Here is a 23,812-nt window from a genome sequence, read left to right as displayed (position 1 = left end):
AAAAATAAGTTGTAATCTCCTACAAAAATGTGCTACACAAATATGTTTGTGATATTATATTTTGCTGTCCAAATTATTTTATATTTATTTTATCACAGTCCAAACATATACCATTTCTCTTACTATTGCTGCTATTATATATGTAGGAATAAGTTCGCGTGTTAACAATATTTTAAGTTCAGCTTGTTTACGTGTGTAGTTAGTGAGGCCTTGTACAGTCACGCACCGCGATGTATGGCCAGTGACCGCGAAAAACAATTAATTTTAAATTAGCTGAACTTGAGTACCTGCTTTGAACCCATTTAGGTTTAATATTGATTAGATGACGTGATAATTTTTGACCGATAAGATTTTATGTTGCACCTTCAAAAATATTTTTTTAGAAAGTTAAGCTAGTGAAAGAATGATATTTGTCAAAGAAAGAAATAATTCGATATTTTATTTGATGACTTAGGCTGCATGCCCACATCAAACTTTTGTAGAACAAATAATCGGACCGATTGTTGTGTACGTTTTACTAGAATTTTCTGACCAACTTTCTATAGAACGTGTGCACTGCTCTATTGTTATCAGTGTGTTCAATTTTTTTCTTACTCAAAATCAGACGACGATAATTTAATAGGACGTGAGCGACGTAATTAATACTCTACTACTAGTTGGACTACTTGATAAATCCTACTCTCAGTCAACATACATACTATCAAAACATTACAACAAAGTACTAAAAACCTTAACTTCCATCTATCCACTTATTCACAATCGGGCTCCGTCTCCCACGGAATACTTGGCACTCAATGCATCTCTCAGCATGATGTATGAACCCCCACAGATGATTCACGAGCAAAATGGCAGGCTATTACATTCTCTTTTAACGTACGAAGCGTAAATCCGAACGTAAACCATTCAGGTTGCGACGTCGTCACGGCTTTCGATATTTAAACTGCATTAAGGTATGGGTTATGAAAATAAATGCTGTAATGCCTTTTTAGATAGCTACATAATAAGGATCGTGTGATAACATTCAGTGAGTTTCGCAAAATGTTTGAGAATACATCAGTGTAAGGTAAATGCATTAATTTGCACAGTGTATAGTGTAACATCATACCGATTTTTATAAATTAGAATATTCTCCACTAACAACAAAAACACGGTTCATTTATTGCTATTTTACATAGTTGTGTAATCTATGCATTTGAAGCAAAATGAAAAAATCATAACACAAAATTGTTAAATCCTAACTGTACCTGATACTACTGTTCGTAATACTACGAACTAATAATTTAATCCTCAGAAAAAACCATATGATACCGTACAATCCGCGTATTAAATTAATCCGAAATATTTAGCCGAATTGTTTTCACTATTCACTATAATTCTAAAATACTATCCATTTTATCTATGCTCATATTATAAAGAGGATTTTATTTGTTGCATATTCTCTAAAGCCTCTAAACTACTGAACTGATTTGAAAAAAACATTCACAGCTGGGAAGCTACACTATCCCAGGTAACATAGGCTATATTTTTATCCAGGTACAGGGGCAGTTCCACAGGACGCGGATGAAGCCGCGCGAAACAGCTTGTTATGAATAATGTGTGGAAACTAAATAAACGTTTGCAACATAATAACTGCGTGCATACTTATTTAATATTGTGACAACTACAGAATTTCGTGCATATGTTTCCAACAATTTCATAAAGTAGACGAGTATAATATTGTACATTTGTCAGCTAAGAATCCATAGTTTATGTGCATGTTTCATGACTAATAGCAAAACGAGCACAATAATGGAGATAAGAATTATCAAATAAAAATTATTCTAAACGATTCGTATATAAACATGTTATAGAATTAAAATCCTAGTGGCATAACTCAAATCACTTCCTCATTAAAGCCTTTAATTTAACGACAAATTATGTATTCTCTGGCCGAATATATTATGTCCAGTCACGCATATTTTACCATAATTACTGCCATAGAAGTCATGTTGGCTGACTTCGTGACAAATATCTGAGCAGGCTTATTAAGGCTTAATTGGATGGTTTCAGGGTAAACGATACTACAGCTTGATAACAAATCTATGAGTGTATGGTATATCAATGGGAGATTGGATTGTTTTTTTTTTCTAACAGAAAATTTGTTTTGTTTTTAGTAATGGTAGTTTGATCAGTGGCTGACGTCTGATTGTACCAAAATGGTACTGAACGTATACTTCATAAAAAAAACATTCATTGACAACAATTTATAGATCAAAATCCATTTAGGTAATAGGTAGGTACATAAGGTTTGTTTATTACACTAAAGTAATGTTGGGGAATTTCCTTAAGACTCATCATTACCGACGTAATTAGTCCAGTTTGGCAGAAAAATCTCTGTTGTGAATCGAAGTATAAAAGTAATATAGAGCAGGCCTAGCAAAATTGTTTTATAAAACTTTATGGAAATGTTAGGTATTGCTGCTGACGCATGACACACGCAACTGCAAATGCACTGCATTTGTTGTCACATTTCCACTAAAACTGTTCATTACGGGTCCCTCGAATTCACAGCTACGTAGATACTCAGTACCGGCTTTCACGGTTCATTCCAACCAACACAAACTAGAGAGGATTTGTTGGCAAACAAAATTATTTCAACGTACTACAAACTCAGATATAATATCTACCTACCTTACTTTTAAAGCCATCTTCTGTCCGTCTAGTTCATTATCAAGGACCTACCATCTGTTGTCGGTAGATTTCCAAATTGAATTAAATACTGAAGCCATGTGCTGGAAAAGTCACACCAAAATCTACTAAGCTAATTAATCGAAAGTGGACTCTAGTGTTCGAGAGTTACAGAACAAAATCCTTTGGGGAAGGTTTGTTTGTTACATAAAACTAATATTGGGGTTTTTCCTTAGGACCGAACATTACCGACGTAATTAGTCAAGTTTGGCAGAAAAGTTACTGTTGTGAATCGAAAGTAGTACGTATATAAGCTGACGATCTCAAACACGTCCATAATATAGCGATAGCAGGTACCTGCCGTGATGGTGTTTCGTCGCCGTATTCCGGTTCACTCGTAGTCTGAGAGAACTAGTACCAGTAGTTTACCTAATAACAGATTTCTACACTTCAATATTAATCATAATTCACATTCAAGCACAACACACACACAGAACATAAAACACTTACTTCAAATACACACAGCACACACACCAATAGTCTACTCGACGTCCGTGCGTCATTTTTAGGGATCCAGCAGAATACCAGCGTCAGGTATTCTACCTGACACATGCTGAGTTGGACTCCCATTCGGTGCAAACGTAAGACACTGCAGCGCGCCGTTAATCTCTGATTGTATTTCATATTTTATGTTTCTCTTTCTACCCACTTCTTGTTTTGTTTTATTTTTCTTATTGTGTATCTTTGTGGTGTCTTTTTGTTTGTCTGAATAAATGTGTTATCTATCTATCTTTTATATCTAACTTCGCAACAAATAGTAGTGGTGAAAGTCTTTGCCATGCTATCCTGTCCTATGGGTGTACTCCTGTACTGTTTCTGGCAGTTTTCGGCCATTTAGCCTGTGCATGCTTTCACGGCAATGTCGAGAGAAAGCGAATACCGTTATACGATAGGGAAACACACTGTAATGCAGCACCTACTTAAAAATGTTTGGGGCTAATGAATAGATAAAGATATAGATAATAAGGGTGTCGTTTTGCTTGTGCAAATCAATGACTGTAAGAATACATTATGTTCTTATTGCGATATGTGAAAATGTGTAGGTAATTGAGAATGATTTTATAAACCAAGGTATTTTCAGATTTTATCAGTTTAAATGACCGCACTAAGGCCTTTTAAGGCCTTTAACGTGATCTCCTCAAAAATTCTAAACAAAACTATTATACAAACCCAAAAACGTAAGCCTCCATCATTGTTTAAATGCTTTAATAGTTATTAATTTAATACTGTCACTAAAATGGGCTTTACAATCTCTTTTTGGATTACACGTTTGGGTGGTAAAACTAAAAAATAAACGTTCAAACTTCCTGACAAAGGACTTAACTATTTCAAACGAAAATTCCAAAATGGCGAACTGAAATTTTAATTAATGAACCCCTGGTAGGTCGTTAAAATTTATTTAATCCTACGTTAATTGATACGATATTATATTTACCTTTTAGTACGGAAAATATAACTAGATAATGTCTAGGTAAATAAGTGAAATGATTTCGAATTTTCAAGGATAATTTAAAAACCTCGTATGACATGATAATAGATAATGAAGTCAAAACAGAAAAAATCGAAGCTAGCCACTACTATATCCAATCAATTTTAGTTGTGTTCAAAGTTACCATGTTCAATAGAAAATACAAAATGAGCTTTAAACAAAGTGTAAAGTTTAGTTAACTATAAAATAAGTGGGAAATAATAACACCGCCCGTAGTCATGCGCTTCAAGTTTTAGGTTATTTTGTTTTTTACACATGGAGTACAAAATAACGAGCAGAGGTGCCGTGACGGAAAATCGCCTAGGAAAGTAGCGCGCCAAAATGCGGGTGAGTGGGGGACGCGAACGTTATTGTTTTCACCCTTAAACGCCTTCTTTGGACCCGATATTTTTTGTAATACCAAAGAATCCAATAACTAGTGATGCTTGCTTACCTATCTTACGAATTTGACCTAGAAGAAGGCGCCACACCTGCCTGCATTATGGCATCTCCGCTCATCTTTCCTTACTCCGTGTTTCGACATTATTTATACGAGGACTGCAGATGAGACAAAGCGTCACTGTAGGACATGTTTTTACAGAGACTCACGTACACTGGAGATAATTAGAGAAGAGGAAAAAACTGCCTTAATGTTTATACTATGGCAGTTTAAAACAGAATTTTAGCTTAACGTACTCATTAAATAATAAGGAACGGATTTTTAACACGCTTTTATTAGGTCGATCTACATCGTCGAAAGAAAAGAAGGAGAGAGAAATCGGTCGAAAAGGCTATGCAGATGATGAGTGACAAAATAAATGATAAATAAGAACCTACTCCACAGGGATATGTATTATGCGCATATTTAAACAGCACATACAAGTAAGTATCTCAAATAGAATCTTGACCATCAACGAGCTCACCTACATTTTCCTATAATTTCTGCAAAGAGAATACTTAAGGAACACGCTTCGTTTTACGCTGCGAACATCTCTTACAGTCGTTCAGTATGTTCTTGTTTTATAAAATAGCCCCATCTGCAGTGTCTCTATTACAAAACTTCTTGCGTCGAGCTGGTAACGGTTATCTAGAAAATATTTTAGTATAAACTCTGCTATTAGATGCATGCAAATGAGAAAAATGGCTCGTATTGGAAGCGTAATAGGGACATTGTGCATGTGTTTTAAAACTACGAAACATTACGACTTTATTTCCTTATCCATAAGAGATGTTTGGTGCTGTTGGAACTTCAGAGATTTAACTGAAAACATACCAAAACATTGCGCTTTAACAAAGAAATAACAAGTGAATAAAAACACTATAATATAGCACTTGGCCTGACCATATTACTAGAACAGTCCGCTTAGCTGGCCACTGCACTTATTAAGCTGTGGGTACAGCGGCTATTCTTGTTCACAACTGCGGTAGCGATAACATTCTACACTGTAATACAACTGATTATAATAATTGTCCAGAGAGCTCTCAGATTATTTATAAAGTGAAGCCTTCTCGTGCTTTCCTCTAGGTTAAAATCTACTTGGTACGTCGAGATTTCTACCATTTAAGTGGAATCCTATGTTGATACAACACCGGAGAGAGCAGAACATTAATTTTAAAGTTTAATATGGGCGCACCGCAACGACTCAACGAGGGCATAGGCACCTTTTAATTATTCCGCAGGGTATGTGCGTGACAGAGAAAAGTTATAAAAAAAACACGCTCGTTGTCTAGTCCGCGTAAATATTTTAGTATTACGCTCAAACTTTTTAAATAGAGTTGAAAATATAGTATAATGAACTCACATTTTGTTGATGACAAAAGGAAAGGATAATGCTTACTGCAAGCCGGCTACTGTGGTCGAATTTCGTGGGTCTTTTGTCATTTTCATTTCAAACTGCCTTGTAAGCAAAGGACTTATGTTGCCCAAGTTACATTGCTAATATTTTGATTTCGGCGCATATTTCAAAGGCAGACATACAAACATAATGTCTTGCCATCGATTGATCTAAGGTGGTTGCACCCCGTTCGCATCTATTCATGGAACTTTCAGTTCAAACGAAGGTTCGATACTTGCCTACGAAGGATCTAACGATCTACTTTTATGAAAGTTTATTCACCTTTCTTATAGACAACTTCGGTTATATTTAAGTACTCAGAACAGGAGGAAGCCACATGAGTCAATCAATCAGCAGGGATTGGTGCGATTGTTCACGGATTGGTGTAAAACATATAATATTCGACACAATGCGAATGGCGGCGGGTAGAAGAGTGTTATGTCCGTCCTTGGCGGTTGACGGACGCCATCTATTGGAATATGAAAATAAGCGAACTAATGATTTGAGATACGGGAAAAGTAACTTATTTATTTTATTTATTACTGAAAAAAATATCATAATTGTAAAAAAGCACTGACGCTTCATTTATTGTATATTAAAATTAGGTACTACCACTGTAAATGGCAAATATTATATATTAGGTACTACTACTCACCTTGAGTTGTCCTCATTAGACTGATGATATCACAGAACAAAGTTGTTAAATAGTTGAGTTACAAAACAACTTCATAATGCCTGTAAATTATTGAATGATTAGACAAAACTTTGTTTGCCTAAGTATAGTTGTTTATTGTAATAATTACACCACTGAATTAAAGTTTAGAACTATTGACAGCTTAATTATCAGTGATGAATGCACTATTTTGACAATAATGGGCTTCGATTTGTTGGTTTAATAAGTCCAGACTCACTGACTAAACTTCACTTGCATCATTCGCCGAGAGCTTACTTTCAGCACCCTGAAGATATCGTCACCAGGTTTCAACGTAACTAACACACAAACTTACGTAGTACATTCATTCGAAATATTGGATCAAATTAGAACACGAGAATTTATTTATTCTAAAAACACCTGTCACATACACACCCACCCAGTCACTATTACAAATGATATGAACATCAAAATATAAAGTTTAAACGTGAAATAACGTAGGAATAAACGTGAAAACTTAAACCTGTTACCCAAACTTGTATAACATACAATGCAACGGTGTCAGAGTGTCCGCCAAAGAGTTTCGTAAACATAAAGTAGAATAAACACTGACGGGCAGAGACAGGTGGAAAGTGATGTATGACTATTACACGTTCTTTGTTCTCCATACGCGAATTCGTAAATTCAATTTTCGCATAACAAATCCTTTTTGTAAATGCTCACGTCAACGAGAATATTACTACTAAATAGTTTGTTATTTAACGCTTAAAATGTTTGTGTCTGTTAAATAAATATTTCATTTAACTACGTTTAAGTAAATTTAGCTAAGTTTACACTGGAACCCATATAAACTTCTTGATGTATTAAATATGATAACGTATCTATTTTGTAAAAAAAACTCAAGGTAAAGAACATGAGATATTGTGATAAGTCGGGATCCCCCAATCACTTTTTGAACAGAACCTCATAATATGACATCTTTCCCAATCTATAAGTACTAAAATTATACTAAAGGGAATCTAATAAAATAACCCAATTCCACAATATCACAAACAAAACACAGTTGTCAATTAAAAAACTTCGAAATTCCATCGGACTCATAATCGAACGGCCCGAAACTTTTGGCGGACCAATTTGTATGAACAGGCGAACAAGCTCACCTACATACGACACGATTATAACATGGTGGGACGTATATGTCACCGGAAAATAACAAGACTCGCAAGTTGATCAATTTTCTAGGTAGTTGATCGACTCTCGGAAAATAATAAACGGCAGTTGAAATGTACCATTTAACGCATTGAATTTTAGCTAATTGGTCAAGTTACGGTACCTAGTAATAATTAACTATATTGCTACAAGTAAAATCACCCACAAATGGGCCAATCGTTGCCCAGTGTACTATTTACCTCGCCTTTGTAAACTCATCACCGTAAATTAATTAACTTACTAAAATACATACCTACGTTAGATAGTCTATTTCAAATGCCGTTTATTATTTTCCGAGAGTTGATCAACTACCTAGAAAATTGATCAACTGACGAGTTTTGTTATTATCCAGTGACATATATAGCAAACATTTTCGGTGGCAACGGTCCAGTGTAATGGACGCTGTACCAGCTGGCTTGGCGTGTGATAACCTCGGATATTGTGCCAGTTAGACGACCGACTTCCAACGGCTGTCCGATACATGACGTGTAACTCGGATGGCTCTCATTACTGTGTTATCGATTCTTTTTATCAGAATCGGATATTGGATCCGATCTGTAGGTATCTCAGGCCAGTAAGTTTTTCTAAAGCAATGAATCTTACGGGCACCGTAACGAGGGCCAGAATAGGTACTCAATACCATTGTTCAATACCACGAACGGAATAAAGCTTAATAAATTAAACAATTAATTAATAACATTGGTTTTATTCAACAGTAAATTAAAACATGTTTCGTATGCCATCACAGCATTATTATACACAAAGGACAAATTAGTGGCTTCTGAAATAAATTAACTGAAAAGGGGCCAGAAACACGGTCTGTCTCAGATAGCCAACATGACTACAACAGATGTTTAGTTTATCTTATGGTATTATTAATTTATTCTGCATAGATTTCAGTTCCTAATGTAAAAGCAGAGTACAAAAAACAAATGATGAACTTTACGCCTGTGTTAGTGCACTCACACATGCGTTTTACGTAACACATGGATTGAAACATGGCAATGCGTGCCTTGGCATCCTCTTACTGAAACGTTAAGCTTTTCTCACTCGACCATTGTTCCCAAAATATGCCTTTGATTTTAAAATAGTCACTTAAGACTTTTAAATCTGGAAACATAAGTCCTCACTCCATATGGTTACTTACAGCCAGTTTCTTCATCAAAAGTTAAAGCCAAAGTAAAAGTCAAAGTAATGTCCAAAGTAAAAGTAACGGTCAAATTCAATTTTTCTATTAGTATTGCTGTCACTTTAGCCTTGAAAAAACGAATTTGACCGTTACTTTTACTTTAGACATTACTTTAACTTTAACTTTTGATGAAGAAACTGGCCGTTAGTAAAACAATTACTAGGTGTATATTGGCTACCTCAAATTGTAAAGAAGTTTCAAAAACATTGGCGACCTTGAAATTGACATTGAGACATATGATTCATGTTTTTTTCTATAATGGTACTTACGTAATAAAGAATGTGAAAAATAGATGAGACGATATCCGATTTGCCACAGTCAATAAATATTTAGTCTGTGTTGATAACGCTCGATTGGTTTATATTAAAATTGGGGGGTCACTCCTCGGCCGTGGTCTTCTGTTGTTTGGACTGAAAGTAAAAGCAATTTTAAGTCTCTCTCTCTCTAGTGGTCAAGAAACACAGTTGCCATTGACGGCAACTTTATTACTTACTACAAATAAAATATAGGATAACATCATCCTATGACCAGAGTGCTAATCAATTATCTAAATATTACGGCGTTTTTTTATATACTACCTAAAATATGACTAGTTTTACTTTTGAGAAATAAGAAATCTTTTTATCTTGGCGATATTAAATCGGTAAATCAGAACTTAACAGCATTCTTTTTTAGCATTTCGTGATCTATTATATTGCAAAAATACTTACAGTAGACCTTTGTGGAGAACATCGATGTTCTTAAGTTTTACCACCGTGGTACTTTCAGGGTACGAATAGAATCGCGGTACATTCGAAGGATATTTAAATTCGTAGGTCTGTGCAGCAACGAATTCTTTGAAATCTTTGGGTTTTGGGCGTAAAAATGTTAAATCTGTAAAATAGTATAAAATAAGTACATAAAAATAATGATCATACGAAATATGGAACAAGTAAAAATTATGGAAAAGTTCCTGCCGCCCAGAATAACAGTTTGATTTTAATAGTAATTTTAGTAAAGAAAGAAAAGCTCAGCGTTAGTCAGTTGTTCCAGCTACCACTACATCTGATGAAGGAATAGAGGTCTAGTTCAAACTACCACAGCCTCTATAGACATAAGAAGAAATATAACTGAACCTGTAGGCACTACAACAGAGCGAAACATCAATAATATATGAAGCACTTACTTTGGTCGCACGCCAGTGAAACAATTTCAGCTGCTATAGATAGAGATATTTGAGTCATTTGATTGACACTCGGGTAAATGCGACCCGCAGTTATATCTTCGTCTGTCACATTCTTTGCTAGAGTCTGAAAGTATTGGAAAATTGTTACTTAACGTTACTAATGCATGCATATAACGCAATTGTAAAAGGTACACAGGTAGAAGTGTAAGATTGACGGTAGATAAGAAATAACTGAAGAATTAACCAATGTGCCAGTGTAAAATGAAAAGCTGCTTAAGGCAGAAATCCACACAGCCTACGTCTTCTTCAACCGACTTCCCAAAAAGGGGGAAGTTCTCAATTCGGATGTTCGTTCGAGCAAACATGGAACACGGCGCGTATGATTGGCAAAACTGTATCACGCACTGATCCCAAACGAACTGTCTTCAGCGTTGCTCTAGATGACAAAGCTTACGCGCATGGTAGACCCTACAGTTAGAATACGAAGGAGGGATTTATTTATACATATAATAATATGTTTATAATAAAACAAGAAACACCTTGGCAGCAGTCAGGAACATAGCATCAGTGACTCGGAAAGCATTGGCGGCGATCACTCCCAATGCCACTCCAGGGTATATGTAGTAATTGTTGGCTTGACCAGTGGTGAACTTTCGGCCTTTGTACGTCACTGGTGGAAAAGGGGATCCTGATGCGAAAATACACCGACCCTGAGAAAGACAAGAATAGATTTACTATACATACAAAAATTAAGATGTAACATAAGAAAAATAAATAGAATCTTCCAAAACCGAAACCTTTAGGTTATGCGAGTTCTAGATATAGATGCAAAAGAAGACACAACAATAATCTTAGTACCTAGGGTAAAGGCGGGATAGATGCCCCACTTTTTGAAATATGCTTATAATTAATTAAATATTGGTTCTACTTTAATAACACCTATGAATATAACTAGTTTAATCCTTTATGTTTATTTGTGATTTGTCTTTTTGGACCTATATACTACACGTTTTGCAGATTTTAGCTTTTGGTAGACCTCAATTTTTGGGGATAGATGCCTACCCCTATGGATAGATGCCCCACCTTGAAAATACTAGCGAGGATAGATGCCTACGGTGCGGGATAGATGCCCTTCATACTGTATATGTATATTATATTAATAATATTTACATATTTTTTGACTTTGATTCATTTGAAATGAAATGTATTTTGCAGTTTTTAAAATCTTTATATATTCATTATCAGATTAATTAAAATTAACACAATAAAACAAAAATAATTTATTTTATATTTTAAACCCTTTGCAATTACAAACAAAGTAAAATTACAAAATATTAATTATTTAGTTTCAACATGCAAAATTATAAAAATCATTCTTTCAAAAACTAAAATAACACAATATACTTAGCATCATAATGTTTAACCGGACAGTGAAAAGTGTACAGGTTTCATGTAACTAGCACTGACACATTGCACATTGAATCCAGTCGGATTTAGGGTTTGGTTGTTCATAGTTTTCAAAGCATTCTATGCAGTTATTTTTATTTGTATCTTAAGGCTCATCCTGTCCATCTCTTTTAGTCTTTTTCACCGGCAAACCTTTAGTTTTCTTTCCCTTAACTATGTTCTTAGGTGAACTGTCTTCATCTTCACTGTTTGAACTGTAAATCATTCGTAATCAATAAAAAGTATACACAACCTATACATAAACACATGAAAAATATTAAAAAAAACACACAAAAATATATTAAAAATATATATTCAAAGCACTTATAATACATTCAGGGTACACGTGGCGTATGGAGGGATAGATGCCCCTAGGGGCACCTATACCGTAAAAGATCAGGGCAACTATCCTTTTTGACAGGGTTAGATGCCCTAGTATTTTTTTTAATAAATAAATACAATAGAGCATCTAATTACATCAAAATGTATACTTCATGAAACAATATACATACGTGATAAAATTTTTGATGGAATTAATATCTACTTATAAAGTTATACAACAGCAAATACTCACCTTTAAAAATTTTACGCTCGCTGTAAGTTCACCGCGGAGATGAATTCACACACGAGCGAAATGCGACCTCACCCTTCGATGGCGCGTGGCTAATTTAGGTGCGGGGTGCTTGTGGCTTCTAGTTAAACAGTTGTTTCTTAATCGCGAGCATGGGAAGTTAGGTTTTTAAAAAATGGGGCATCTATCCCACTGCGGCATCTATCCCGCCTTTACCCTACATAAGTTGCCAGGATCTGCCATGGTCGAAACCTGTAGGTTGTGTGAGTTCCGGATACGAAAAGATGTAGACACAGCAATCTTGCTATTGTTAAAACTTGAGTACAGTGTCTCTAAAATACATACCTCAGTGTGATCATAAGCTTCCTGAGGAGTACATTCAGATTGACTCGTTGGGTTTGACAGCGGGAAGATCAGCGGCCTCTCCGTATTCTTAGCCACTTCCTTTATCATCGCCGGTGTAAATGAACTGCCGCATGTCGATGTACCTGAAACACAATATACAGAAAAGTTCTCTCAAGTCTTGCGAAGGTATGTATGTTTACTAGCATACATTAATTCTATAAGATCGTAAATCCCATCCTACTGCACCGGATTAAGCGTTCATACAAGAAGATAAGTATGACCACCTTACAGGTCGTAGCCAGATGTGATGTGATGTCAATGCCATTTCAACCATCAAATAAATGGAAAAAGAAAAACAACATTTTACATATATACAACATGTAACATAATTAACGCACACCCTCAAACATCCCAATTAAAATATTATGTTATAATCATAATACATACACTGAATTTTTAATTTAACATGTATATGCATTGTTATTTACTAAATTAGTTATACCAATTCTTGGAGAACTTTTTGGTCATACTACTACGCACGCAAATATCGCGCCGCGCGCCGCTCGACTCGACACAACATAACGAAACTACGGAAAAAGCCGATAATACACAAAGTCTTATTACTTTGAGTTACGGTCTATTTGAATTTGTTTTGACTGTACAGGGTTAATATGACAATAATTTCCGTAGTTTTAATTATTTTTGGGATAAAAAATTACCTATATTAAAAATGATATAAATCGATTCAGTAAACGATTCTGAACAAACTAATTTCGGGATGTGCGTTAATTAAGTTACATGTTGTATATATAAATGCGACCTTACCAATTATACAGGTAGCTTTAAACTTTTTGATGCACTTTTCGAAATCCATTTCGGGTTCCAGATTTCTGGCATAATCCCTCGCATGAGACGGTATTTCTTTGTTCCGCTTTTTAGTCAGTAGACCATTGACATCAAACATATAGCATCTGGTCCTGGCTTCTTCACTAGAAAGGCCCTCTTCCGTCATAGCATCGCAAAGCAGGTTTGCTATGCCAACACCAGTCTTAACATGCAAAAGTTATAGAAAACTGCATAAAACAAAGAAGCTTGAGGAACGCTGTGTTAAATATCTCGTCTCATGTTACAATCTCTCTTAAGTTTCTTCTCTAATAACCGTTCTATGAAAACTAATTAAAAATCGCACGTATAGTTTCATTGTAAAGTTAAAATAATCAACAACTTTTAAAACTCACAGAGCCTGCTCCATAGAACAAGTACGTATTATCCTTAAGTTTTTGTTTAGTTATCCTTTCACAGGCAACTATTAGACCGGAGACCACTGCAGCGGCGGTAGCTTGGATGTCATCGTTGAATATACAATGATCATCGCGATGTCTAGTCAACAAGCGGTGTGCATTGTGAATACCGAAATCTTCCATCTGCAATCAAAGTACAATTTGAATTTGCATTTTAATTAATGCGCATTCCTCTCAAGAGGAATCACTTCATATTACAAAGTTTTAACGTATTTTTTTTTACCATCACAAGAGTTTGCGGTCCATATAGTTTCTTGCACGAGACCAAGAACTCCGTAATCAGTTCATCGTAATTCTTGCGGCATTGTCGTTTTTCTCTGATACCAATGTAAAGAGGATCTTCTATAAGTGCCTGGAACGTAATTAATTATTTATCAGTAAAACAACAAGCAGATAGCAAAGCCCAGCTACTGCTATAAATGTTTTATTTCATGCATTTTGTCTTTATGCATGTGTTAGATAGGAAGCGCTCATTGATCGAATGAGTGATGATTGGTCGAGTCAGATACAAGTATGGTTAACGTATTACTGTACTATGTTAAGAGCTATTGCTGTGTACGGTTGCGAGAAAGTTATAAGAAGTCAAAAGTCACTCACCAGATTGTTAGTCCCGACATCCAAACACACAGGTAAACATTGGTGTGGCTTTATTCCCGCAAGAGCTGTGAGTAGTATGGTCTTACCCTGGAGTATGCCCATGCCATGTGCCCCAAGGTCACCTAGCCCTAGTATCCTTTCTCCGTCAGTAACTACCAACACACGCACATCTCGTTCTGGCCTAAAAATGACTCCGTAATCACTAGCAGATTATTTGGATCTTGATCTATCGGCAGATAAATTGTGTTTCGCCTACAAAACTTTACACTTCATTGTATAATAGTATCTCTATCAGAAACTTTCTCTTAACTTTTGTTGAATATGGACTTAAGACCAAAATGGCCGAAATATGAAAAGTGTAAGTAACATACATTTTCGTCTGCCCCATATCTAATCGTGATCCCCGGCCATAAATCACCAAAAAATAAACTTACCAGTTCTTCAAGACATCAATAACGTGACCTCTATCGTGTATTGTTATAAAGAGACCCCTAGGTCTCTTGTACACAAGGCCGAACCTCAAGCACGCAATTCCGACTGTCGGAGAATTCACCAATGGCATGTACTTCTGTATATTCTCATTGAGAAGACAATAGAATAATGTCTCATTTGTATCCTGCAATTTTAAACTTCACATAATTCAGCAAATGTTTAGATTTACCTAATAAGAAAAAAATATACTAACTAACCAGTAACTCTGATAAATAAAGGTACTTGTTCAACAAGCTTCTATATCGGTCCACTGATAATCTGCAGATGGCTAGTTGTTGTTCGAGAGTTCTAAATTCGCTGGATAAAAGACCATGTATGCCGAACACCTGACGCTCGGCCAAAGTGAATGCGAGACCCTAAAAAAATATAAATTCACAAGAGAACGCAGAAATAAAATATGTCTTAAAGAATAAAAATTGAAATGACTGGATTGAATTTTTAACTCCACACTTATTTTAAAGTTATTAAGTAAACATCGTACCGACCTTGTTCAGACGTGGATTCCTTAAGTGATCGATGCCCTTCGTCAAGTTAGCAGTTACTACATCACCTGGTATTACAAATTTCGTGTTGCTCAGAGAGAATTGCGCTGTTTGCTGTTTGTTCGTTCTTTTTGCTGATGACCAACAATCGGCACATGCGGTGCAGTTGGAGTTTTTGAGCCTACCGGGTAAAATTCACCAGTAAGTCGATCACATGGACACATTACACTGAATACATCGAAATAATAAATGAAGCCACATTTTCTTTAAAAATTTCACCGTTAAAAACATCGAAATCAAAATTTGCAGTTCAACTGCTACGAACTACAAATATCGGAAAGGTATAATACTTCAGAAAGTACTTACAAAATATTCCTACAAAAAACAGTAATCATTTCCAAAATAAACTGAAATTAAAATTGTATAAAAGTATCAAAAACGATTTTCATGTCTTCCAAATGTAGGGCCATAGATAAGAATTACAACTGTCATATTTAGCAGAAATATTTTTCTTTATACCAGTACATCGATGCCTGGTACAAAACTTTTTGGTTTGACACCTTTGAGATCCGACCCCGCCGCGCCACGCCGGTGAGGAGCAACAAGATTACGAGATGATAACGAGGCTCAAAAAACTTAATGGAGAGACCATCATTAAAATTGTTTGCGAACAAAAAGCATATGGGCCACGGCGCGACACCACATGTTGGCGCACAAAAGTTACAATTTCGCGAACCTTTTACGTTCTTTCACAAAGCAACCCGAAGCCTGGAAGTTTGTAATTGATACACCCGTGCCTCTACGAACACGTAAATTTCGGACGTGCGCCTGATATCTTTCCGGTCGTGTCGGATTAACGTCCTATTGGGCCATGAGAGTGAAGGAATAGTGAGTATACCTGTCTGCGCAAACGCTTGTGCACTATATAATATGTCCTGCGCAGTAGGCCGAAGCTGATAATCGGCTAGGAGGACACCAGCTACAAGGCTTACCATCCACAGGCACCAAACGCACTTTTCTTTACGGAAACACTTTAGTATTATTTCGCATAGCATGGCATTCCCACTGCGCCTAAGGGATACAACAGGGCTAACATCTCCTCAAGAGACCTTACCGCTCCATTATTATATTTTCAGAATCAGGATCTCTTTTGCCGTTAGTTAAGAGTCCGGACTTGTAGCGTTCAGGAGAAATTGTTCTTGTGGTACAAAATCTTAACTTATCATCAAAATAAAACAAAGAACACTAATCAAAATTGCTTTAACGAATTTAAGAAATATTTAACTTCGAAATGAAATAAAACAAAAAAAATATCAAATTAAAAATTTAATAAAATCAAAACTATGAACGTTGTTTTACAGCCGTGATTGCGCGTTCGTACCTACTACAAAGACTAAAAGCGGTGCAGTTTCAGATCTGTTCTAAACATTTACCTACTAATATTTATGAAGAAAACAAAAAACAAACTGCCCATCAAATGTAAAATAGTACAACCTATTTTAAAAAGGGACAGGTATTTTAAATCAGAATTTATTTTTTGCTTAAAATCAGTTCCAATTTATGCATCATCGATAATACCACTAGTAGTTCCCAGTATTTCCTAGAATAATAAAATCAATCATGCATACGAAAAAAAGCTTCTAAGACATAAATAAACTCCCCATCCATAACATAAAAAATTAAATAATTACATAAGATCATACATTCGTTCGAAATTGTTTTTGAATATTTTTTATACACATAACAAATATTAAAATAGAAATAAATATCTAGATTCTATTTAAATAATTGTGTGATAATATTTTCTAATTAATAAAAAGGTGGAATGCAAATTCAATTTCGAAGGCATTGTATAAGTAAATAACGAAAACTGCACCGCAACATGCGCATACGACCAATACACGGCATCATCACTTTTCAATTTAAGTTCTTCAAATAAAGGGGTGTCGACAATCAATCATCTTGTAAAACGATTTTTAGCTGCCTTTTAACCCAAATGTAGAGAAGTAATATCTATGAATGAGAAAAAAAACATCATTAATTAAAAGGTAGATATTTTCTAGATGATGTTGATAAATTACGCTACGTTAACAGAAAGACATTGATTTGGCTTAGTCTTGACATCTTGTTCCCTTTGGGGTAGCCAACCACATTTTTGCGAACTGTTGTCTCCTCCGGGCCTAACAGGACTGGACTCAATACTCAATTCATCAGTGCAATTCCATGTTAGCCCTAAACCTTGTTGATTTAGAGGACCCCTAAACCAGCAAGGTTATGGGATCTCTAAAAGGTGGCTTGTGTATTGGGAAACATTCAATTATAAAACCATAAAAAAAACAGAAGTAGGTACTAGGAATTTTTATCCCCCCGACGTATGTAGACCATTGATTTCGAAGCCTGATGAGATTTTCAGATCAGAAACTGGTCTCTGCGTGTGCTATATTAATATGAATGTACTTATAGGTATTATTACGACTATTTGGTCATATCCATTACTTACATCACAGGAGTTTCCTTATTCATTAAACCTGAGAATTTTGAATTGAATCAGTTTTACTTCTTCTTTTGCCTGAAATTGTAAATATAAACAGTGTAAAGCAAGGCAAGATTACAAGCGCAACAAGTAATTTTCAAGCCATGAAGAAAGATGCACGGTAAAACACCTTTTCTAAGGATACCCAGCATCAGATCCTGACTTCATAGCAATGAACCCAACATGGCAAGTAAACTCATTTACATTAAAAAATCGATCTAAGCTAAGTATCTATGTACAAGACATCGAATACCTGATACACATAAATTAAAAACAGTCGAGTTGATTCCTTTTTGGATTTGGTTTTATTATAAAAATACTTACGCAGCCAACATTTCTTTAATAGTTTTCACTTTGACCCCGGAGCTTGATTTAGGATATTTGTACAGTTCTGGTGTGTAGCAACAGTATTTAGTATCGTACACATTATCTTCGACGAACTTATATACATCTTTCGGTTTAGGATAAACCCCTGCGAGTTCTGTTAGCAAAAAAACTTAATATAATACCACAAAATTACAGCAACAACTCTTTTTGAAATTAAAGCATTAAGCTTAAGGAACGAAGCTATTTTTTAATGTTGGTAGCAATGAGAGTACTAAAATGACAGAAACACTGTCCTGCTCCTTTACTGGTAAAAGAAAACTAGAACCAAATTCATACATACTTAATTTATAAGCCTCTTCTATGACATATTCGGCAATTTTATAAGACAAACAGCGGATGTCACTGAGCGGTGGATAGATTCGTCCTACCGCCAAATCATCGTCAGTAACGTTCTCTGCTAAACTCTGTAATATCAGAAATGAAGTGTCAAAAGCAATAGTTACGCATGTGGCAAGAGTCGGCAAGAATTATTGATGCATTAAATACAACCTCGTTCATGGATAATTCGGTCTAATACATCTGAGGATTGACCAAAGTCAGGAAATTACAGACGAGAATATACCACAAAAAGGTTCGTAATCACAAATTAGTTACCTTAGCTGCTGCTAAAAACATGATGTCAGGAACGTGATGAGCGTAACAAAGAAGTGCTCCGAGCGCTACTCCAGGGAATATGTAGGAATTGTTGCCCTGACCCGTGAGGTACTCCTTGCCTCCATACTTCACTGGAGGGAAGGGAGAACCAGACGCATATATGCATCGACCCTAAAATATAATAATTACAGTTTTTATTTTAACCTTTCATTACAAATTAAGATTGTAATGTTTTTTTATCAAACAACTACTTAGCGACCCACTCCGGCTTCGCACGGGATAACAGTATTTCCCCACTATTTAATGTATGCTATTAATGTTATTATATGGTTTGAAGATTTAGGCGTTAAAAGGGACATAGGGATATAGGGACACAGGGACAGAAAAACGACTTTGTTTAAAACTACATATTAAGTGATACCTCTGTGTTGTCATAAGCTTCTTGCGCTGTACACTCTGCTTTAATCGTAGGATTCGAAAGCGCGTAAATTTGCGGTCTTTCCGTATTCTTAGCCATTTGCTTCAATATATCCGGTGTGAAAGCGCCAGCCATTGTTGACACACCTTAAAACCACATATTTATAGTCCAATAAGCAAAAATATAAATGCTGGACTGCTCGAAAGGACACCATATGATGACACCATATTGAGAATAAAATTGCCTATTAGATTAAGGATAAATTGAAAAAAATATCCTGAAATAACTCGTTAAATAAATTCTGCTAGCACGTACCTATAAGGCAAGTAGGTTTCAAGGTCTTAATGAAACCTGCGAAGTCTTTCGATGGTTCAATGTCTTTTCCGTACTGTTTAGCGTGCGCTGGTACTCCACCCTGGCGTTTTGTCGATAGGAGTCCATCGATATCAAACAAGTATATTTTCTTCGCGGATTCTTCTTTAGAAACACCTTCCTCTTTCATCGCATCGCATAGTAAATTTGCAATGCCCACGCCTGCCTAAGGTTTTTTATATATTATATAATTATAAGTTTTATTGTAGTAGGTTTCAGAAGGTATCCCCCTTGCCCTAATATACTTTTGTGCGGGTATGCACGTGTTTTAGCATGATTTTTATGGCACAATGATACTTAGCAATAATGTCTTGAAATTTTTTCTAGGCATTGTATTAGTTTGCATACTTTTTTAGCCAAAATGACTTTTCGCATAATCCTTACTAATATCATCATCTCACGAGCCTAACTAATATTGGAATGATTTTCTTCATTATACTTACAGAGCCGGCTCCAAGGAACAAATAAATATGGTCTTTAAGTGCCTTCTTAGTAATTCTTTTAGCAGCTAACATTCCCGCTACAATGACGCCTGCAGTGCCTTGAATATCGTCATTGAAAGTGCAATAGTCATTCTTATATTTATCCAACAAGCGGCAAGCATTTGCAAGCGCAAAGTCTTCAAACTGTCAACAAGTAAGAAACAATAACTTTGCATTTATTTCCTTAAATATTTTAACGCCTAAAAAGGTCTTATACTCATGCACGACTTACTTGAATGAGCACGTTGTGCGAGTATCTAGCCGTACACGCGTCCATGAACTCTTGGATAAAGTCGTCGTATGCCTGACCTCTCACTCGCTTCTCTCTCAACCCTATGTACAGCGGATCTTCCAGCAACGTCTAAAAAATATTTGGACCACGGTTTTAGTACATTACATTTAATTCAATTTTTAATCAAAGAGTTTACATTTCAAATATTTAAAGGTACCTGGTTATTGGTGCCAACGTCCAAAGTTATGGGTAAACACTGTCCGGGATGTACCCCTGCTAAAGCGGTGTATAAGCACAATTTACCAATGGGTATGCCCATACCGTAAGCGCCCAAGTCTCCTAGACCCAAAATTCTCTCTCCATCGGTAACAACGATAGCGCGAATACCTGGCTCGGGCCTGAAAGTGTAACACAAAATCTTTACACTGGGCATTTTATTGGCCTTATGATAAAAGTGCAAGATTTAAAATATGTATTTGGCAGTTTAAGGATGATATTAAGAATCTTACCAATTCCTAAGAATTTTATTAATTCGCCCTTTATCGTGTATATTTATGAAGAGCCCTCTTGGTCTCTTGTACACCAGACCGAATCTTTGACATGCCAACCCCACAGTAGGGGTGTACACCAGCGGTAAATATTTCTCAACGTCTGAACATAGTAAGTCGAAAAATAATTTCTCATTTGTATCCTGAAATGAAATTAAGGCGATCTTTTGTAACTTGAAAACAAGTTTTTAATTAGGTAAATGAAAGCACAAAATATAGGTCATCATCATCTACACAGCCTTTTTCCAGCTATGTTGGGGTCGACTTCCAGTCTAACCGGATACAGCTAATTACCAGTGTTTTACAAGGAGCGACTGCCTATCTGACCTCCTCAACCCAGTTACCTACTCTGGCAACCCAATACCCCTTGGTAAGACTGGTGTCAAACTTACTGGCTTCTGACTACCCGTAACGACTTCCAAGGATGTTAAGTGACAGCCAACAACGAAATAGAGATTATATATTCAATTAACGCTAAATTTAAGAAAATGTTGATAATATTTAATGGCGTCTCTAAAATATGAAGAGAAGAAGTGAAAAAATGTTCTTTATTTTACCAATAACTCCGACAAATACAGATATTTGTTCATATTATTTTTATATCTGTCCACGGAGTACGTAGCTATTGCTAACTGTTCTTCCTGCGTCTTGACATTACCGGCCAATAGTCCCTGAATGCCGAGCGCTTGCCGCTCTTGCAACGTAAATCCTTGACCCTAAAAAAATATATATGCATGAACACCTAAACAAGTTTTAAACTATAAAGAAACGCGAGGATCCTTTGAAGTCTATTGCCTGCTATCATGGCTTGCTACGGTGGTGTGTACAGTGCTACAGCTCTTGTATTTATCGTCATATAAACCGTGGTACAATTCAGGACATAATACTCTGTAATTTCGTAGTTAGCAAAGTATTTGACTCCTTGGGCATGTGTTGTACTTACGATGTATTGTCTGGAAGTTTTGCTCGTCCGTATCTTCATGATAGTCAAAAATAGTGTCAACAAACTCACACGCAAAACAAAACAGACAACTGCACATGCGTCAAGCGTCAAATGGCTAACTTCATATTGCAAAAGTATTTGCCGTGAAATGAGGGTACCTAGATCAAATTCTAAGAAACATTAGAAAAGAAGATATACCTATGTGAAACCGAAAATTAAAATGTGAATTAATTTCTCTTGTCTTACCTTGTTCAGATGTGGCCATCTCAAATAATCAACACCTCTCCATGTATTCGGACAGCAAGAGTCGTCAGTACGCGTGCGAAATTTTATCAATATCGGTGGTTTTCTAAAGCTGTATATTGATTTTGCTAGACGATTGAGAATCAAACCCCTTAAAAATGCGCTGTTAAAAAAACAAAAAAAAAAACATCAACAAATTCCAAATCTAGAGAAAAAAAAATAGACCTAAGATGCGCCATAGCAGCCCCATTTCCATCAGCTTATTGGCCGTTTTGCTGACAAAGATTTTTTTTTATTGAGGACAGTGGCGGATCCAGTCAGTGGATCGTCTTTGCAGACTGAAAATAAGCCAAAGGCAATGTTTGTTCTAGAATTTGGCTAATGAGCTTGCCCTTCCCGTGGACACCAAGATATTCTAGTCTTAACGGCATACAAATATTAACTATGGGTATACTTACAAATTAAAAAAAAATGGTTCTGTTGACATTTTGCATTACTATTAAAGACCTGAAGGATATTGAGAATTTTCTAAAGCTAAAATTATTATTTACATACATTAAAAAAATACGATAAAAATTTGACAAGTTTCTGACATTTTTTAACATTGAAGAAAAGTGTTCGTTATCTTTTAAAGAGTAATAAAATAAGTCTTCTTTATGCCAGCATTAAGTAGGTATGTAACCTCTTTGGTATAAGTCCTTTTCTTTTTCTATTACCTTTATACCTTTATTGCTGGCAAAAAATACCTAACCATTATAAAAGTATTTTACGAACACTGACGTCCGACCAGTCTATGGGCTGAGCCAGGAGCTGATGAGCTATCGAACAATATCGGCCATATTATGGCCATACCGAAAAAATACTGCATTATTGCTAAGGTACTCTGGGTGGTTTTGCTTGCAATATTGCCGACCGCGCCCGTAGACCAAGATCCCGGGGCTGCCATATACCGCTTTCTTCTTTTTCCTCCTGCCCTGTTCCCAATTTTATTTGGGGTCGGCGCAATATGTCATCCTCTTCCATTTTCCATGCATTTTCCCCTGTCATACTGACACTCACTCCCTTCCTATTCATGTCATCTTTCAAGCAATCAGTCCACCTTTTCTTAAGGCCGCGAACGCACAGGCAGGTGGCTTGCTTAACGAACGTTCTAAATTGAACGCGACCGGCTGCACTGCCCGCTTAGCGCTTAGCGCTTAGCTAGTCGAATAGCCAGGATGAAAGCCGCTAGGCACTAGGCGCTAAGCAAGCCACCTGCCTGTGCGTTCGCGGCCTAAGTCTTCCTCTTCCTCTCCATTCGTCCACATTCATACTTAGCACATACTTTGCTGCTGGCGTATCATCCCTCCCCATTACATGCCCATACCATGACAAACCATATACCGCTTTATTTTCTCACTTTGTAACGTAAGATGATAGGGATGATAGAATTCGGATTTCGGACATTGCATTTGCATTGGTATTTATGGCGACCATGGCTACATTTATAAAATGAATAAGTATCTTGTCAACTAGACTCACTGTGCCGAATATCTTATCAATTGCTATCTTGTTTCTGTTCCACATCTCGAAGGAATCTAA

At 36.1% G+C, this 23,812-nt stretch overlaps 2 protein-coding genes across 2 annotated transcripts; both read right to left on the bottom strand.

Moving 5' to 3' along the window:
- Positions 1-8,597: 8,597 nt before the first annotated feature.
- LOC110381952 (NADP-dependent malic enzyme) lies at positions 8,598-15,960 on the bottom strand. The gene is made up of 14 exons (XM_021342391.3): positions 15,846-15,960; positions 15,483-15,660; positions 15,195-15,353; positions 14,940-15,121; positions 14,506-14,686; positions 14,132-14,260; positions 13,846-14,031; positions 13,433-13,655; positions 12,608-12,750; positions 10,785-10,955; positions 10,246-10,369; positions 9,791-9,953; positions 9,350-9,490; positions 8,598-9,001 (listed from the first exon to the last, which is right to left on the bottom strand). The coding sequence occupies exons 1-13, from the start codon at positions 15,872-15,874 to the stop codon at positions 9,439-9,441; spliced, it is 1,920 nt and encodes a 639-aa protein (XP_021198066.3). The 5' UTR covers positions 15,875-15,960; the 3' UTR covers positions 8,598-9,001; positions 9,350-9,438.
- An 864-nt stretch (positions 15,961-16,824) lies between these two features.
- Positions 16,825-22,842, bottom strand: LOC110381954 (NADP-dependent malic enzyme). Its single transcript, XM_049837141.2, has 14 exons — positions 22,690-22,842; positions 22,235-22,394; positions 21,603-21,761; positions 21,007-21,188; positions 20,715-20,895; positions 20,498-20,626; positions 20,227-20,409; positions 19,727-19,949; positions 19,415-19,557; positions 18,994-19,164; positions 18,680-18,803; positions 18,337-18,493; positions 17,980-18,048; positions 16,825-17,492 (listed from the first exon to the last, which is right to left on the bottom strand). The coding sequence occupies exons 1-13, from the start codon at positions 22,716-22,718 to the stop codon at positions 18,033-18,035; spliced, it is 1,857 nt and encodes a 618-aa protein (XP_049693098.1). The 5' UTR covers positions 22,719-22,842; the 3' UTR covers positions 16,825-17,492; positions 17,980-18,032.
- Positions 22,843-23,812: the final 970 nt, after the last annotated feature.

The sequence above is a fragment of the Helicoverpa armigera genome, chromosome 14, assembly GCF_030705265.1.
Source record: "Helicoverpa armigera isolate CAAS_96S chromosome 14, ASM3070526v1, whole genome shotgun sequence".
Taxonomy (NCBI): domain Eukaryota; kingdom Metazoa; phylum Arthropoda; class Insecta; order Lepidoptera; family Noctuidae; genus Helicoverpa; species Helicoverpa armigera.
Note: the sequence above shows the minus strand (reverse complement) of the source record. Positions and strands in the feature narration are given on the sequence as shown.